At 48.6% G+C, this 19577-nt stretch overlaps 1 protein-coding gene across 1 annotated transcript in view; it reads left to right on the forward strand.

Annotated features, from left to right (window-relative positions):
- Positions 1 to 3814: 3814 nt before the first annotated feature.
- Adamtsl3 (ADAMTS like 3) overlaps positions 3815 to 19577 on the forward strand; it is a 226202-nt gene continuing 210439 nt past the window's right edge. The window contains exons 1-2 of the mRNA XM_005357679.3: positions 3815 to 3927; positions 5226 to 5327. Of these exons, the coding sequence (XP_005357736.1) occupies positions 3925 to 3927; positions 5226 to 5327 (105 nt within the window). The 5' untranslated portion in view covers positions 3815 to 3924. The remainder of the gene's footprint in view (positions 3928 to 5225; positions 5328 to 19577) is intronic.

Genomic DNA, 19577 nt, shown 5'->3' on the forward strand with positions numbered 1-19577 from the left:
GGGTGTGTAGCAAGTGGAACCTCTCTGCTGCTGCGATGAACCTCTACCAAAGCAACTTACTGAAGAAAGGGTTTACTTCAGCCTTCTGTTCCGGAGGGAGAGTCCACAGTGGTGGGGAAGGTGTGGCGTGGCTGCAGGAGCAGGAATCTGGGTGATCACATTTGTACAAACACACAGGAAGCAGAGGTAGAGTGTGTGTGTGTGTGGGGGGGTGTTATAAGCCTTCAAGTCACTTGCCAGCGATGTGCTTCCTCTAGCAAGCATGCACCTCCTGGAAGTTCCATAATCTCCCCCAAACAGCCCCGCCAACTGGGGACCACATGTCCAAATACGTGAGCTGATGGGAGACATTTTTCATTAAACCACTACATCCAGCCCGTTGGCCCTCATAGACCCCATGACCTTTTCATGAAGCAAAATGCATTTCGTATAACTCCAGAAGATCCCATAGTCTTTAATAATCTCAACACAGTTCCAAAGTCTCTTAACTGTGACACCCTGCCTCCCCAAATAAAAATCCATTACAAACTTTCAACATATAAGAGCACACAATAAAAAATCCTATTCTAAACAAGCCCCAAACCCAGCAGGTAAATACCCAAATCCTACAGCTCGATGTCCAGTATCTGGGGCTTCCGTTTTAAATGGCTTCAGAGGGCCCCATCCCTCCAGCTTTGCTGTTTGTGATCCACGCCCCCTCTATCTGATTGCACTTCCTACCTGTAGCTCTCCCTGGCGAAGGTCTCAGATTCTGGTGTGTCCAACATCTTGGGATTTCCACACTCTGCCATGGTGGGATGGGCATGAGGAAACAGAGCAGTCCACACCACAGCAGCCAGGAAGCAAAGAAAGGGAACACAGGAAGGGTCCAGGGGAAGCCAGAGCCTCTAAAGGCACCCCCCCAGTAGCCTATTTCCTTTAAGTAGGTCCACCCCTACCTTTCAACACCCCCGGTTATGCGTTTGTATTATGAATCCATCAATGACCAATGCATTCATTAGGGCAGGCACATCAGGATGGATCTAGACATCTCGAAACATGACACCAGATATGTGCTTTATAATGTCCTCAGTGGTTATGAATCCACTCAAGGTGACCTTTAAGGTTAACTGTCACATTGGGACATCTCTGAGGTGCAGAGAGGTGGAGTTTGCTCTTTATAACCCTTTGTAATCCTAATTCACAGCGCCTCAGTCACCCATAAGAGATGGCTCAACATGGCCAGGATTACCAGAGTGGCAGAACTTCCGTAAGAGTGAGGGTGGTATTATTTTTCTGGTTTCCTCCCTCAGTCAACCCTTTGCAGGGACAGCCTGACTCTAGATGGGACACGAAGAAATTAAGCCTGTTCTGGCCCCAGTTTGCAGTGTGAGGCTTTCCTTGGAGGCCGACTCAGGAATCAAAAACGCCTCAGGGAAAAGGAGACAGGAAGTTCTGTGGAGACATCAATACCTAAGAGCAGAGCCACTAAACATTCCCAGCAATGTCCCCATCTCGGGAGGCATCCTTAGGCCTTGCTCGGTCGCACACACAGGGAGTTGAGCTTGATGCAGCTGCCAAGGCTTACACACAATAGTTCTGACACCTCTGAGCCCATCCCCAGCAATTCGGCTCACTTCCTCCAACATGGCTATACCTCCTCATCCTTCACCAACCATTTATCCGCTGGGGACTAAGAATTCAAATATATGATCTGATGGTGGTCATTTTCATTCACGCCACCACGTGGCATGTCATAGATGTTCTGAAATGTAAACGCGGTTGTTCCTCTACTGACTCACTGACATAGATGAGCCACCATGGAGCCTTCTCATCCGCGATGTCTTTCTAGAAAACGCATCACCTGTCACCCTATAACCAATGCACACAGCCTTTTCGAAGCCATCTGAAGACCAGTGAAGGTTGTGAGTTCACCGGTGTGGACATTCACCACGAAGGTCCCACAAGCCGATGCCCTTTCCTGTGTCTGCTTCAGCTCTCCCTGTGTACACCGTTATCCTAAAAAGTCCCCTTGGCAACATTTTGTCGTTCGCGCCTTCACTGTTTTAAGCCACCCTTGGACACAGTGCTGTCTGTGTGTCCCCAAGGCCCAAGTGGCTGTGACTCGCGGTTGAATAGAGAGCAGTCCCTGTCGGGGAGGGACAGGTGCTGGGGCCCTCAGCTCAGTGTGAACGTATGAATGTGTGTTATGGTGTCTTAACACAGAAATGCCTACAGAATAAGGCCATGTGCCAACTGGCTGACAAAATGTGGCCAGAGGCTCATGGGAACCTGATCCTATCTTACCCACCACACTAACAGCCCAGTATTCATAAATGCATTGTTTGCCCCGCGTTCCAGAGCTAAACTGGGGTGAACAGAGAGACTTACTCATCTGTAGGTGAGTTAGTCACAGTCCAGCTCTCTCCTCTTCTCTTGGCTCCTCCTGAATCTTTCCCCATCCGCTGCCACCTGCTCATTTTCCCTAGGATTTCAAGCCCTTTCCTGCCTGAAGTGGAGGGACACCCGAGGTTCCTCTGGCTAGAGGAAGCCATCTGACTGGGAAAGGGAAGAAAGGGCGAGGAGGACAGGTAGGAGGACCTCTTGGCAATGCTTGTGACCGTCTGGAAGCACCACCAGTCCAGCGGTCAAGAGAGCAACTTTGGATGCAAATGTTTCAGACTCCTGAGAGAAGTGGGTACCAGTTCCCGATCTGGCCTCTCTGATCACCGAGGGCAAGCTATTCCCTCAGGAATTAGGATAACACTTTGGCGATGGCTGGCTGCACACACACTGCTTGGCAGAAGAGCATCACTCAAGGGACCTAAGGGTGGTGGCACAACACTGCAGACCTTAAAAGGAACACCCTGACCCTTGGCTCCTGTTGTTGGGATGAAGCCAAGGCCCTTGCGTGTCTTCCCTGACTTTTCTTCCCTTCAAAAGTACCCAAGGCACCCTCAACCCTGCCTCCATTCCAGACTGAGATGCCTTCATTCCAAACCCTAGGCTCTGGTGCTGAATTTATTTTCGAACAGGTCTGGAGTTCGGGGTCACCCAAACCAGTTTCATACCCTGGGCTTCAGGTAGCAGGTTTAGGTGCTCCTGCTGGGTCACCCAGGGTCCCCTGCAGTCGAAAGTCCCTGGATTGCAAAGGCTGCTGACGGGTCTTGGTCAAGGGTCTTGGTCAAGCTCTTAAAGGCTCCCAGCAAGAGCTAATGTCTTCAGGCCTCCCTTCGCAGGGCACAACTTAGCAGAGGAGGCGCCCGGGCCAGGCAGCGGAGGTGGGAGGGGATGGCATCCTTGCACTGGCCCGGTTGGCCCTGCTGGCCCGAGGTATGGCCGCTGCCTCTCCCCAGCGCGCTGCCTGCGGCGGCGGCGGCAGCCGGGGCTCCTGGCACCAGGCCTGGCTGCAGGCCCAGGGCGAGGAGTGGCTTCCAGGAAGCGGGCGGAGAAGCGTTCCAGCCGAGTCTCGCCGTGGCCGCCCCGGCTCCGCACGAACCGAGCCGCCCGGCTGCGGCTCCGCTGCCCAGCTGCCCCGCTCGTCCTCCCGTTCCCAGCGACCGGGGGTTCGAGCGGAGGACGAAGAGCGGGCAAGGACCGACCGGCCCCGGGGCGCGACGCGCACTTGCGGGACAGACGGCGCAGGTGGCGGCGCGCGCCCTCCGCCTCTGGGCCGGGGCCAGCCCTGCGCTCCGCGCGCCCGGAGGGGCGGGACAGGCGGGGCGGCCGCGTCCCAGCCCCATTTAACTTTGGCGGCGGCGCGGGCTGGAGGCCGGCGTCGGGGACCATCGGGATCCCGCGCTGCGCACGAGGTGTCGCCGAGTTGGTACTGCTCATCTCCGTCTCCACATCGCGCATCCCCGCCGCGGCACCCAGAGACGCTGCTGCGGCGCCGGGTTGGGAGAAGGGACACCCTTGGAGATCCAGGGACAGGTCTCTCCTAGGATGGTAAGGCTGAGCAAATTGATGGGAATGACACTGGCAAGTAGGGTCCTCTGCTGGTCCTACGCGGGGCTTCACAACCTGAGCAACCTATGGGACTTAGATAGGTCCGGGTAGGCGCAGGCCACCGGGTCCGGAAACTTTGGGCAGAACCTTCCCCGGTCCTCTGCGAGCGAAGGGCGCTCTCGTTGACGGGACACCCTGCAGGGTCAGTGGACTGCGGGTTGATCGCAGTCTGGAGTGTCCGAAGGTCCTGTGGGTTGGTTACTGAAGCTCGCACGCCTGGAGCGCAGAGGACCCAGGCGAGACGCACGCCAGGAATAGGAGGCGTGAGGGTGGCGGCGGGCGTTGGAGTGTGTGAGCCAGCTGAGAGGGGCGCGTGGTCCCGGGCCCGGCCCTGGCCGCCTCTCTTCGTCCCAGAGTTGCCGCCTCGGGTCGGAAACAGCAGCACATTTGCGGATCGCATTAAGCCAGGCCTTAATGCTTTCTCCAGATGGAGAGAAGCCACCGACCCGCCCCCGGACACCGACTCCGCCAAGGCGCCCGCGAGGCGAAGCGGGAGTCGAGTGTGACCTCGGCTTTTCCAGTCTCCTCTCAAACTCAGTTCTCTGTAAACTGACAGGAAAACACACTGGGAGAGGGAAAAAAAGTTCCCATCGCCCTCCTGGGCTTAGTCCTTCCTCACCTTTAAGAGACTCACTCTGCAGGACTGTCCTCCCCCACCCCTGCTCTCTTAGCCACAGGCTTGGAAGCAGAGGGCATTGTATGTTTAGTGAGAAATGCCTCAAACTATCTGATCCGCGGTCCACTCCTAGAGTCACTGTTTTACTGTGTGACCTTCGGCAGGTTCCTTCCCCTCTCTGGTCTAGTGTAGGTGGCTTTGGACTCATTTTTGCCTCAAGGAGCCTAAGCTGGCAGGTGCCCGGACCCTTGGCTGTAGGTTGGCTTCCCTAGACCACGCCCAAAGCCACACCCTGGTGCTGACAATCAGGCTAGGAGGTGGCTGGCGCAGGGGTGTCTCGACCTCAGGAGTGCTGGGAGTAAGAGTTGCTTACTGGGGGGTGGGGTGGGGGGGTGGGACAGTTTCCGCCTCCTCCCCAATCTTGGAGGGCTCATCCTAAAGGGAGCTCCATATTGTCTCCATTCTGCAGCAGGCAGTCCCATCCGGGGCCAACACAAACCTTCCCGAGACACTGCCTGGCTTCAGGGTCTCTGTTCTCGGATTGGTCTCTCAGCTCACAGACTATCTCTGGAGCCAGAGCTGGTTGGAAATTAGGTCTTCTCTGTTTTTCTTTTTTTTGTAGGCAGTGAGGGAGGCTTCTAAGATATTGGACCCTATGACTTCCTGGACAGGATCCCTGTGGCTGCTGGCGTGGGTGATCGTTATGTTCCCCAGTCATCTGCAGGTAACAGGATGGGGGACCCTGAGAACGCGGGGCATGCCTGTCTTTGCATAGCAATGATTCCAGACCGTGTCAGATGTTAACAGGACCAGTGTTAACACTGCATCAGGAAATCTCACACAAGTAGTGTCGTGGTTGGTGTCTCTGTAGGCATCATTCAAAGACCAGGAACTTGATACCACTGCGGACCCATGTACACATTGGGACTTGGGGCTTGGGTGAACCCCATCTTTTCTGCCTACGGTGGCTGTATGCATGAGCCCAGTTGAGGCTACACCGTTAGAGGTCAGGAAGAGACTGATATCTACACTAGCTTAGCCTCTAAGTGAGTCTTCTGGATTTATTCCGTTAACACAGCCCACTATTGTGGGGTCCTCTCTCTAGGCCACCGGCTCTCAGTTTTCCTGACACAGTGACCCTTTAATATCGTTCCTCATGTTGTGGTGAGCCCTGGTTATAAAATTACTTTCGTTGCTCTTTCATAGCTGTAATTTTGCTACTGTTATGCATTGTAATGTAAGTATCAGTGTTTTCCGATGGTCTTAGTCGACTGTGAAAGGGTCATTCAACCCCCCTGGAGGGTCGCGAACCACAGGTTGAGAAATTGCTCTAGACTCTTATCTTTTTCACCCAGCCCAAAAAACTGAGCTCACAGATTGCATAGTTATTTGTCTACTTGGCAAACCCAAAGGCGAGCAGCTGGCACTGCCAGAGGGACAGCAGGGAGCGGTAGAGACGGCGAGAGCTAGAACTCGGTTTCCCTTCATAAGGGCAGTCACCGCTTCCCTCCGGTTTGTCGTTGTGAAGTTGGAATGCAAGCCCAGGATTGCTGGGCCTTCTTCTGTTTCAGGATAGCTGGAACATCCAGGTTTCTTCTACAACCCTTTGGTTTATAACAAAGTGAAATCCAGACAAATATGTTTGCAGCTGGATCCCGCCAAGAAAGTGTGTGGGCCCTGACCTCCAAATGCAGGGGAACATTTCAGTTAATACCGTGTCCTGAGGGTGGCTGCTAATCCCGTGCAATGTCTTATGTGACTTAGAACAAGACAACGCTTCCCTGCGGGTTTCACTGCTGGCTGTGGTCTGTGCGCCCTCATGGTCTTAGCAGACAGCCTAGTACTTAAGGGCTTAAGTCTGTTAAACAAGCATGCAGGCATGGATGAAAATCTATACCCCGGGTAAATGAAGCAGAGGCCCCTGCGCCTTGCTGTGTTCTCTTGGATTTACTGTCTTTAAGCCCCTTTCAGTACTCCATCAATTCTGCGGCTTATACACAACTGGTTAGTGAGGGACATCATCCCCTTTATCCCATTTTATGGTGCTCCTCTGTTGCCATATTTTAAGTAGATATATTTTGTTAGAACAAAGGCTAAGAGGATGGAGAGAATTTCAGTGGTCAGGATCTCTGCTGCCCTTGCAGAGAACTGAGTTCAGTTCCTGGGACCTGGGGTAACCACCAGCTCTTGAGGGTCTGACGCCCTCTTCTGGTTTCCAGGAGCAACTGCATCATGCGTGCGCACGCACTCCCACACATAATTTAAAATAAAATAAATCTTAAAAAAGTTAAGATTGAAAGGCATGGCTTAGGGATTTTCTGGACAGCATGGTGCAGTGTTGTTATAAAAGCAATATGGTTTACTTTTCCATCTCACCGAAGGATCTAAAATAGAATACATGGCTTCAGAGATATTTCTTCCTGGTCAAGGGGGCTGAGCCTCCAAGACAGAGTATTTCTCTTTGTCCCTGTGCCCTCTAGACTGTCTCTGTGTGCTTTGAGTCTTGTCTGCTGCCTTCTGTTCTAAGGGAGCATTTGCCCAGCTTGAATCTCTCAGTGACCTCTTTGGATTTTCCCTTCTCTGTGTGCCTGTGGCAGTATTGTTTCCATGATCAGTGTAGCGCACATGGAAGGGCATGACATTCAATTTTCGGGCAGGAGTCTCAGTCATCCATGCCCTCCACTGCTGGAATCCCAACAGGACCACTATGCATCGCTGGCTCACTCACCTGTGCATCCCATCTGTCCCCACACTTGTAGAGAGGGGCTTACAGCAGTGCCCACCACTTAGAGCTGTTTCCAGGAGGCAATACATGGCGACATGGAAAATGGGGAACAAAGCAATGTGGGCAATGAATATCAACTCTAACATGGGCAGCTTGTTAAAGGTTTGAAATTAGCATTGTGCCTGCATATTCTGCCATGGAGCTGTAGGGGGCGCTCAAGAGACATGAACCGAGGCAAGAAGCTGCAAACTGTTCTAGATAGGGGCTGATCTCTGAGGAGGTTCTTGCAGAAGTGGACAGGGCTGTCTCTGGTATTTCCGCAAGGCGCATTTGGGCTTTGTAAGAAGATGTCCATCTGTATTATGATTTTAATGTTGGGATGGGACTGAAGGTGGCCCTCAGTTTTGCTCTTCTTGCCTCCTAAGTAGGCTACAAGGAGATGAACAGATGTGTGAGGCTCAGCTGGAAGGGTATTTCAGCTGTCTAGGGGGCTTCCGCTAATTAATAAAAATGAGATTCTCCTTCTTAAACCATGGAAAATGTGAACTCTTATAATTGCTGGCTACAAGTTACTGTGATAAGCGCTGGACATGACCAAGTGAAGCTGAAGGCTCCTCCACTCAAGCAGGAGGACCCTCCCTCCCCTTCCTGCCTATCAGGCTCTGGGAGTTTGCTGTTGCTTGGGGTGCTTTGCACCTGATTTTCCTAGCGAAAACAACAGTTGCTCCCCCACCCCAAGACTCTATTGTTTTAATCATTATACTATCGAAGGAACCACTGGGTCTAGGGTATAGAAACCTCTGGGAAGTGCGGTAGGCTGAAGAGTGGCTCCCACAATATGTCCTTATTGGGTTGCTGGAACCCATCAGTGTTCTGTACCTGACAAAAGGACTTGGCCGTGCAGGTAAAGATGTCAAGATCGAGGAGGCTGTCCCAGCGCTTCTCATAAGTGGGACCCAGGATAAAGTAGAGGCAGAGTCTTCAGAACCTGAATTTCAGTTCATAAAAACTCCATTTCAGGTTATAACTAATAGAACTATAGACGCACAAATGTACATACATGTTTTGTTTTTGTTCTCTCTCCCCCCACTCTCTGTAGGTGCTGTGCGTGTGTGTGTGTGTGTGTGTGTGTGTGTGTGTGTGTGTGCATGTGTGTCCAGAGGTTGACATCAGGTGTCTCCTTCAATTACTCTACACCTTATTTTCGGAGACAGGGTTCCCACGGTATCTGGAGGTTGCCGATTGGATAGAGTGGCAGGCCAGGGATCCCCCCTTGTCTCCACAGTCCCAGGACTGGGATTGTAAGCATGCCCTGCCGCAGCCAGCTCTTCTCGTGGGGGCTGAGGCTCTGAAGGTAGGTCCTCAGGCTTGCACAGGAAGCATCTACTCACCAAGCCAGCGCCTCAGCCCCAGCTGTTCATATTCATGCTCTCTCCTCTCCCCTCCTCGCTTGGTTCACCATCAACTAGCCATTGATCCCCAGGAATACTCCAAATGCCTTTTCTGTTGTCTGTGCTCTGTACCCAACTGGCCATGAGTTGCCAGCTCAGAAGTACCTCTCAAATCTGTTTCCTCCTCTGGGTTTCCATGGGCACCATGCACGTGAGGAATAGAAACATGGCAGGAAGGGCTAGGAGGTAAAAAGGAGCCAGGACAGCTTGTGGCTGCTGTGGGGAGGAGCTGGAAGAGCATTGTAAGTACTAGGCAGCACAGTCCTTGGGATATCGAGCAGGTGGCAGGGAGCGCTATCAGGACTCGGTGGGGCTGCTGGGGATTCACTGGGGACGCGCTGGAGCTGATGATGCCTGCGAGGTTCCTGGCACTATGGTAATGGTGAGTCCTAGGCTGTGGAGGTGGAGGGGGTAATTGTCAACAAGATGAGGTGAAGGCCAGAACCTTTAAGAACCCCTTGGAGGGGGACAGAACATGGCAAGAGAAGAAGCGAACTTGAGAGAAATACAAAAATTGAAAATTGTCTCAGGTTTTGAATTAGACTTAGGACAAGAACTTGGAAGCTCACCTTGATCCTGGGAAATGTCTAGGTTTGAGGGGCTGATTGATGGGAATCCGAGAAGGTGGAGATGCAGAACACGGGTTACGTAATAGTTTCTGGGAGGGAAACGGAACAACAAGCAGGTTTTCTCCACAAACTGCACGTCAGCATATCTGAACTCCACATGGGATGCTTCCGAGAGAAAGCAGGACGGTGAAGATACAAGGGGAAGAAGGGAGCCCCAGTTGTATGTGATTGTTTCATAACAGGGGCAAACTAACAGTCCGTGCTCTTCCACTGTTCCTAATGGTCCGAAAGCTCAAGCCTAGCAGCCTGGAAGTCACGGTTCAGGGTTTACGATTGTGATTACTCCTGGTTTATTTTTACAAAGATGCTAATTTCCAGAAATAGCATGGAAGCATAAAGCAATTTCCTCTCCAAGTATTTTATGCAATTACTTCCTGGAATTTGTCAGTGCTGAACAGCTCCAGCCAATGTATGCTATAAATTATTGTGGCCAAATTCGCAGAAACCCATTTGTTCTCCAAGTATTTATTTAATCACTCAATAGAATTTTCCTTTGCAAGTGCTTTTAAAATCAGGAGGATGAGCTATCCTATTAATAAAAGTAATTTACAGCTTAGTAAAATCCTCTCTTTTAAACTTACCTGTGTGCGTATGCGTGTACATTTTTGTGCATGTGTGCATGCGTGTGTGTACATGTGTACATGCAGATGTGTGCATGTGTGTGCGTGTGTGTACGTGTGTGTGCATGTACATGTGTGTGCGTGTGTGTACATGTGTGTACATGCAGATGTGTGCGTGTGTTTGCTTGTGTGTGCATGTGTGCATGTGTGTGTGCATGTGTGTACGTGTGTGTGCGTGTGTGTACGTGTGTGTACATGTGTGTGTGCGTGTGTGCATGTGTGTGTGCGTGTGTTTTAGAGCTCAGGCTGGAAATGTGAGAAGTGCAGGAAAGGACAAAGGTTAAGCCAAATAGACCTGAATTGTACCCGCTTCTAAGGAGTTCCCTGTACGCATCTCTGACCCTGGAATATTAGCGTATATGCTTATTTAAAGAAGTGATAATAGACTGGAGAGATGGCTTAGTTGGCAAGTGTTTTGCCATATACAGCAAGCATGGGGGCCTGGGCTTCACCCTCAGAACCCACATAAAAATGTCGGGCATGACAGAGCATGCCTGCAATGCCCCCCAGCTCTGGGCATGTGGAGACAGGCAGATAGATCCCTGGGATTGGCTTGCAAGCCTAGACTGTTTGATCAGCCCCAGGCCAGTGAGAAATCCTTTTTCAAAATAAAAGAGGGGCTGTGAACAATGCCTGAGTAACAATACTCCAGATTAACCTCTGGCTTCCACATGCGTGAACACATATGTGCACATGCGTGCACACACACACACATACATACTCTCAAACACATGAAAAGAAGTCATACTACTCATTTTGATAACTAAAAAGTTTGAACAATGTGAGGAGTATTTTACTCTGATAATATTTACCATGTTATAACATTGCCTCATTTGAATACATCAGAGTTCATTAACTAGGTCTTCTATGTTGAGCATTGGGCACACTCTCCCAGATTCTTCTGCCAGCTGCAAAGATCGGCTGTAGCTGTGCCTGCAAGCCCATCTTTGTGTATGCCTGTAATTATTTGATTTAAATAGAGTTACAGAAAAAGGTTCTTGGTTAGACATTGTTCTGGGATTAACTCTATTATGAAAATTTAAGTTTTTGATTTATATTATCAGATTACCTTCCTCAAAGTGTCCAGACTGGCCTTGGATTTATTGTACAGTGTAGACTGGTCTTGATGAGGTGCCCGTCTTCTTCAGTTTCCCAGTTTCTGGGACTACAGGCATGAGTCACCATGCTTGACTTTTATTATGTATACAACATTCTGCCTCCATGTGTGCCCACATGCCAGAAGAGGGCGCCAGATCTCATTACAGATGGTTGTGAGCCACCATGTGGTTGCTGGGAATTGAACTCAGGACCTCTGGAAGAGCAACCAGTGCTCTTAACCACTGAGCCATCTCTCCAGCCCCCCTAGTGAGATATTCTTAAAAATACCTTTGGGCTGGGTAGTGGTTATGATTAAATGCCTTTAACCCCAGCACTCAGGAGGGAGATACAGGCAGATCTCTGAAAGTTTGAGGCCAGCCTGGTCTTCAGAGTGAGTTCCAGGACAGGCTCCAAAGCTACAGAGAAACTCTGTCTTGAAAAACAAACAAACAAAACCCCTCAAAAAACCAAAAGACATTTGGACCATTTGTATTATTGCTTTTATATATTTTATCCTTAATGCAGTAGGAACATGGGGTCAGGGAAATGGCTCAATGGATGAAGTCCTTGCTGTACAAGCTTACGAACTGAGTTCAGGTTTCCAACCCCCATATAAAGATGAACATGGAGTCAGGCATTTGTAATCCCGGCACTGAGCAGGGCGAGTAGGGACACAAGGATCCCTGGAGTTTACCCGCTGGCTCGTCTTGCCCATTTGGTGGATTCCAGTTCAATGAGAGACCTTGTCCCAAAAATTCAGATGGGGAATGACTGAGGACGACGCTAATGTTGATCTCTGGCCTCGATCTACATGCACACACGTGCACACATACAGGTTTATATACAGCACACACACGACGTTTGAAATAGAAAATCAGTTTCTAAGTATTATCCATTTGTAAGCATTCTCATGAACAAAGATTAGTCCTTTATCATTTTCATTTACATATTGCAAATAGTTTCCCAATTTTGTCATTTGTGGTGGTTTAAGAGAAAATGGAGCCCAACGGGAGTGGTACTGCTAGGAGGTGTGGCTTTGGAGTGGGTGTGGCCTTGTTGGAGGAAGTCGGCTACTGTAGAGGTCTCATGTATGCTCAAGCCACACCCGGTGTCTCAGCCCATTCCCTGTTGCCTCCTGATCGAGATGGAGCCAGCATCATGTCTGCCTGAATGCCACCATGATGACAACGGTTAAGTGTTTTTCCTTTATAAGAGTTGCCGTGGTCATGGTGTCTCTTCACAGCAATAGAAACCCTAACCAAGACATCATTTGTATTATATTTTTATGCATGGTTTTGGTGTACCAACATTGAAACTTTTCAAGCAGTCTGCCCTAAGACTCTCTTTTGAACTCCCTGCCTTTGTATCCTATCCAGAAATAATATCACGTTGACAGGAAATACATGCAGACCTGAGTTTTCTTCCGGTCTTATTTTCTTTTTCAATATGGAAACATCTCAGAAGCTGTTCAATTATTTAATCTCTCAGCTGCCTCCTGTGCTAACACATACTTGGAAAGCTGTGGCCACTTTGTAGCAGGGAGGGAACGCTGTCTTAATAGGTTAGATTAGGAATTATTTTCATGTCTTTATTGCTGAGAACTAAGGAAAAACATGAACGTGTAGAAAAGAAAATCAAGGAGGAGAGGCGTACGCTGCCTCGTGATTTTAGAGCTTTTAGTTCGAGGTCAGATGGCTCCTTTGCCTTGGATGTGAGGTGCAGTAGGATAGCCACGGTGGTGGTGGGATCGTGGCAGAAGGGGCTGCTCACCTCATGGTGACCAGGCAGCTGAGTTGGGTGGGATGAACAAGATAAAGGCTTCCAGGATGTGTCCCCAGTGTCCTGCTTTCTTCAGTTAGGTCCTACCTCCTAAAGATTCATCGGTTCACAATAACGGCACCAAATTACAAATCTATTAATATATTAACCCACTGATGCACTCAGAGACTCCATGATCTGATAGTTTTCAGAAAGCCCCACCTCGGAATGGCTGTCTGGTGACCAAGGCTTCAACACAAGAGCCTTAGGGAATATTGGGAATATTTCATATCCAAGTCATGATGGCTATGTTCTTTCTTTCTTTCTTTCTTTCTTTCTTTCTTTCTCTCTCTCTCTCTCTCTCTCTCTCTCCCTTCTCTCTCTCTCTTTCTTTTTTTCTTTCTTTCTTTTTAGAAACATCTGGGCATATTGATTTTGTCAGGGTTCTGTGCTGATGGACATTCTTCTCCTCCCTCTTCTCTTCTTCCTTCCTTTTTAATGGAACTTTTCTTCATGCACCTCCTCTCTTTGGGCCAGGAGACTAGCCAGAGGATGCTCATTTCTTGGTGTGGATGGGAATGCACACTGGTCTGTGAGGCTCCCGCAAATGCCATTTCTGCAGATGTCACATAACTGTAGGGAAAGGTGGGGCTAGGGAAGCGTCCTCACCTACCTGCCTAGTCTATTTTCCATGGCTGTGAGAAAACACTGACAAAAAGCAGCGTGGGTGCAAAAGTGTTTACTTCATCTGACAGTTCCAGGTAATAGTAGTTCATAACAGAGGAAGATCAGGGCGGGAACTCAAGGCAGGAACCTGGAGGCAGAACTGAAGCAGAGATCATAGAGATCACAGTTTACCGACTGGTTCAGCTAACTCTCCTACACAGCCCAGACCCACATGACAAGGGATGGCACCTCCCAACGATAGGCTGGGTCCTTCTGCATCAGTTAACAACCATGAAACTGGCTCACAGACACAACCACAGGCCGATCGGATATAGACAACCCCTCAGTTGAGGTTCCCACTTCCCACATGCCTCATGCTGCAACTGAAGCTACCCGGGACACCTTCCTTGAGCCCAAGGCTAGTCATGTGACCGAGTCCAATTCAGTGTGCTCCTCTCTGAGAGACCATATGCATGGGGCAAAGATGAGAAGTAAATATTAGACAATTTCTGAAAATAGTCTAATATCATTACTGTGGGGTTTTCCACTGAGGTCCAGAGAACATCATCTAATCACTACGTGGTCAAGACTTTCAGAAATTAGTGCTGCCAGGTTTGGAGGAAGCAGACAACGATTACAGTCAGGGCTCACTTTGTGATCTGCCGAAGCTTCATTGCACGAGACAGATTCCCATACAAGATCGGTAGAAGCTTTGAGTCTTTTTGCCTGTCTCACACATGATCCCAGTGTTGAGCTCAAACAAATTCTGTAGCAGTGAAAACGCAGAAAGCAGCTTTCCGAAGCCCTCTGGGTCCAATGCGCTGTTGACTAAGATTCTTCGCTAACACCCATGAGAGGCAAAGTCTCTGACCTCATCACTACATAAACACTTCTGCATGTTACTCACAAGGTTTCAGAAAACACCGCCATTTTATGAGTCATTCGCCCTGCTATTTTTCTCGTCTTTTTTGTTCTATTTCATTCCAGTCCAAATGATTTCATGAACAAGTGGCTGGCTAAGACATAGCCAGTTCATCTCATGGCCCGCCTGGGGTTTCTCTCATTAATTGGCCCTGTTCTCTGTTTACACGTGAATGTTGCCATCAACAGTTGGCTTCAAGACTCTAGGACGAGTCCTGACTTTGAGAGGCCACTACTTAGCTGTAAGAGAATCACCTGTTGCCAGGGGTGGACGTGTAAAACTGGAATTCCCGGCATGCTTGCTCATAGAGTTCTTCAATGCTGCTTAGATAACCACACACCCTTTTAACTCTTCTGTAACATATGGAATCAAGTTAATAGCTTTTCTAATATTGAATCTTTCTGGTGTTCCGGGCAGTAGCTATGATTGGCCGTGGGGGTATTGTGGGTTTAATGTTCCATTGGATTTGGCTTGAAAATATTTTGTGAAATTTTCTGCACCTGAATCCATAAGAGATGTTAGTTCACACTGTGTGCTTCGGGTTTTCATACTGAGGATTTGCTAACCTCATCAGATGATCAGGGTAAACTTTACATCATTCCCCCTTTTGTCTACTCAGCGTGAGAAGCAGAGAAACAAGCAATCTCTTGAAAGTTTGAAAAGAACTTACCAATGACGTAAAAGAGATACAGAATGTTTTGGAGAAGTGTGTCTTTGGCAATTGCTTAGTTTTTTCTTTTACTCTTTGTGTGTGTGTGTGTGTGTGTGTGTTTGTATGTGCAGGTGCTCACAGAGCCAGACAACAGATGTCTGAGTCAGAGCCCCTGGAACTGGAGTTACAGGAGGTTGTGAGACTCACACATGGGTGCTTCTTCTGCAAGAGCAGCAAGCGCTCTTAACCACCGAGCCATCTCTCTAGCCTGACAACCGTTTTCTCTATAGTTATTAATTTTCACAAGTATCTAATTTCTTGTGCCTCACAGATCAAGTTGGGAAGGTTTTGTGTCCCAGAGACTTTCATATGGCCAGAAATTACACAGCTGACAGTGTGGGGCAAATATTTTTTCTTTTTTGTCTTTTTTTGGGGGGGGGGTTTCGAGACAGGGTTTCTCTGTGGTTTTGGAGCCTGTCCTGGAACTAGCTCTTGTAGACCAGGCTGGTCTCGAACTCACAAAGATCAACCTGCCTCTGCCTCCCAAGTGCTGGGATTAAAGGCGTGCGCCACCACCGGCCGGCTTCTTAAAGGTTTCATTTTTTTCTTCTTTTTTTTTCTTTTTTTTTTTTTTGAGGGGCAAATATTTTTTATGTTTTCAAAATAATTAAGTTATTTTGCTATGGATTTCTGATTTATTTCCTCTTTTGAGGATATGGCCTTGTTTTAATTTTTGGATTGTATGAAAAGGCTTAATGTTGCTTGTACCCTGAGGCTATTTGGAAATGTAACATTTTTTATAAATTACTGTATTTGACAATTAGTTGTATTCCTCTGAATTAGAGCAGGTGGTTCTCTCCCCACTTCTTCATGGTTCTCTCTCTCCCTCCCTCCCTCCCTCCCTCCCTCCCTCCTCCCTTCTCCCTCCCTCTTTCCCTTTCTCTGTGTACTTTGACACTGAGAAGCGATCTGTCTTCTACTTCCATGTGTGCTATCCTTAGGAGCTTGGCTCCACCATTTGCTGGCCTGGCTGTTTTTATAAACAAAGACAAGACTCTGCTTAAAAGGTAAGACAGGATTCCATTGTGCTTTCCACTCTCCTGTCTCTGGGTTGCTCGGCAGCTGTTCCAGCATTTCTAGTGGTGGACCATGAGCCATCTTATTCCCAAGACTCTCTTTATTACCAGGTTGTCCGCTATTAGCCCCAGAGAGCGTTGCTATCATGCTCTTAAAGCTTTTAGTGTGGACATGCTCATCTCTGTCACCCTCAAATCCAAATAGAATCAGGTGCTGTTTTGTTGTTCTTCTCCGTGGGTATGATGTGTATGTGTAAATGCTGTTTGTGTGTTTTTTGTGTGTGGTTGTGGGTGTTAGAAAATGACTTCCCACATAGTCTTCCCTTTCTGCCTTGTTCGAGGCAGGGTCTCTTTGTTGTTCTCTGTTTTTCTGGGCTAGCTGGCCCGAGAGCTTCTGGAAAGTTCCTGATGTGTGAGGATGCACCTGGCTTTGCATGAGTTCCAGGGACTCAAAGCCAGACTGTCCTGCTTGTGTGACAAGTGCTTTCCCCACTTGGAAATCTTCTCAGCTTCTAGGTCATGGAGCTCTAAGGATCGGTGTGGCTCACTGCGGAGCCTATTTTAAACCATGCTATAAAATGGATCTTCTGAATCTGTAATCTGTGAACGAGAGACCAATGCACGCTAGAGTTCAAAACAACTATATCAATGGAGGAAGAGGTGGTGTGGTTGGAAACAAAACCTGCTGGTACTTGGCTGTGTCTGGAAGACAGGACTCCAGGTGACAAGGAGGATACCATCATGGGGATGTTTGACAGGTGTGAAGGAACGGTCTGCAAATTCCTTCTTTCTTCTTGCAAGCTTGCTTTTCTTTGTGAGCTCGGCAGATGGCCCACGCATCTGCTGGGCCTGAAAACCGAAGAAGGTGCTAGAAAAAAAGTCAGCCTGAGTGTGACTAGCATGGTTGCCCTTGGAGGGGACATTGCCTATTCGTTGGCAACCATTTGCTCGTATTGGGAGAGACTGGGGTGTGTGGGGAGGGCAGAGCAAAGTTGATTCAATACCCCGTGGACACTCAAACCAAATTCCTTCCAGAGCAAACACTTCACATGGAGAAGGCAGAGTATCCTTGGGGCCCTGGTTAGCGGCACAGCTGCAATTAACCCTCCCTCCAGCCATGGCGCCCTCGTGGAAGCAGACACTCCCAGACTCCATTGTGTATGTGGGGGTCCCCACACTGCTTTCCCGTCTCTGGCCAGGCCCTGTGGCCTTGGCCTCTGAGGGTAGCCTGCTGGCTTTGGCCTGACCCTGGAACCCTCCTTCCCACTCTTGGGAGGCCCAGCATGTGGCAGGCATCACCATTCACAGCTCTGGAGGAGGAGCACTTGTGCTGAATGTTCTAGAAACACTTTCTGGGATGCATTAACGGCTTCCAGCAGCAGAGCCAGGAGTGCGTTTCTGTGGCCCGAGCAGGAAAGGGAAGCCGGGAGTGGCTGATGGCTATACTCTAGCAAGCTCTGCTTAGACCTGTTTGTGAGAGGGTCTGTTTCTCTCAGCGTTTCCCACTGTGTGACTGGCCTACGATTGCTGACATCTGGTGGGTCCCGATCAATGTACTTAGAGCCTGACACTTGGAAGATTACTAAACAGGCTTACAAGAAGACAACGAACCCAAGCTACACTGTGATGAATTCACCACTGTTTATTACGTAGTCCTATTGATAAACACACTGAAAAGACCCTGAGACATATCCGTGCACGGGTCGAAAAGTGCTGCTGCCGTACTAAGCCAACCATGGGTTCTTCCTCAGTATAGCCCTGCAAGTTCTTTGAGCAGAACAGGACAGGGAGGCGGCCCTGTTGGCCTCATTATTGGGTTTTCTCTGTGTTGTCAGATGCTCCTCTGTGATGTCCATCCCAGGACTCAGAGAGTGTATTGAGTAACCCTTGGCTCCCAAGAAACTTCCCTCGCCAGCACCACAGCGATGTCCTAGATAGCATTCACAGGGTTTTTCCACTCTAGGAATAACCAGGGGAGGCTTGTACTCCAAAAGACGCATGGCACACAGGATGTAGGCACTTTTTATAAGTGCCATGTGGAAGTACTCGCCGCACTCAGAACTCTGTTTTTGCTCTACGAGACTGGGATTAGCACATAATTTAGAAGGTCAATTAGCAAATGCATTGATTGACAGTCTCTGATTGGAAACTTGTGCTTCCCGGAGGAGCTAATGAGAAAATGGAAATCCAAGCTTCAGACCGTGAGCCCAAACTTAGTCCATCCTATAAAAGGAATCCTAGCACACCAAGAAAGCTAAAACTCCTCCCTGCAACTGCCACCTTGTGATCGAGGAGAACACAGAGAATCCATGAGTTCTAAAGCTGAGCACACAGGAGGATACCATAGGCTCCGCCCCTGCCAGGTCCAGTTTTTTACGATCGCTTACTTGCTTTCTTGACCGCCTCAGACATGGCCAACCAGTCTCTAAGCGAGCCGATGAGCTCCCTTGATATAACGCTACAGTGTAAAGGCCAGTCTTCCTTTCAAAAAAAAAAATCAACTCTAGCCTCAAGGGTTTTATGTCCTGCTGCTTGGCACATGCACAGCGAGAATTCCTTCCTTTTCTTGGAATTATTCTCCAGAAGCCTCACCATTGTCTGCTCTGAAGCCCACTTTGTCTTCTATTAATGAAGTTGCTGTCAAATATGCTATTAGCTTAGTAGATGTACTATTTTTATCATGTTGCATTCATTCTGCCTTATTATTATTAATATATACAAAGTGAGTTTCTTATCAATAATATATACTTGGGTCACTCAAAAAATCCATCATTCAGGTTCTATGCAGTTTACTGGTGTATTTGCTGTATTTTGACTAAGAGTAGTGATTGGCATCTTAGGGCTGTAGTTTGACATTTTATTATTTATGTTGTTTTCATTTCTGCTGTTCCTGGCTCCTTCCTTCCTGTGAGTCCTCAGAATATTTCCCAGGCGTCCATATTGATTTATCTGTAGATCTCTAATTTCTGCCCTTTCTGTCTCTGCCTTCCTGCCTGGATTATTGTTTTGCCACCATCTAATGATGCCAACATGTCACCCCTCGCAGTGAAATGTACAAACCTTATTTCCATTTAGGTTTTCTAATTCTCTCCCCTAGATTAAATATGTTGAACACCATATCATATGATACAGTTTTCATTTCAACCATAGAGCTTCATTAGAAGGTTATTCTGTTAACCTCAGCCCTGTGTTTGCCCACTGTGTTAGTTTTCCTTTCCTTCTGGAGTTTGAAGCCATGTTTGGTTACTGTGTTCGTCTTTCTTTCTTTCTTTCTTTCTTTCTTTCTTTCTTTCTTTCTTCCTTCCTTCCTTCCTTCCTTCCTTCCTTCCTTCCTTCCTTCCTTTCTTTCTTTCTTTCTTTCTTTCTTTCTTTCTCTC

The sequence above is a fragment of the Microtus ochrogaster genome, chromosome 22, assembly GCF_000317375.1.
Source record: "Microtus ochrogaster isolate Prairie Vole_2 chromosome 22, MicOch1.0, whole genome shotgun sequence".
Taxonomy (NCBI): Eukaryota; Metazoa; Chordata; class Mammalia; order Rodentia; family Cricetidae; genus Microtus; species Microtus ochrogaster.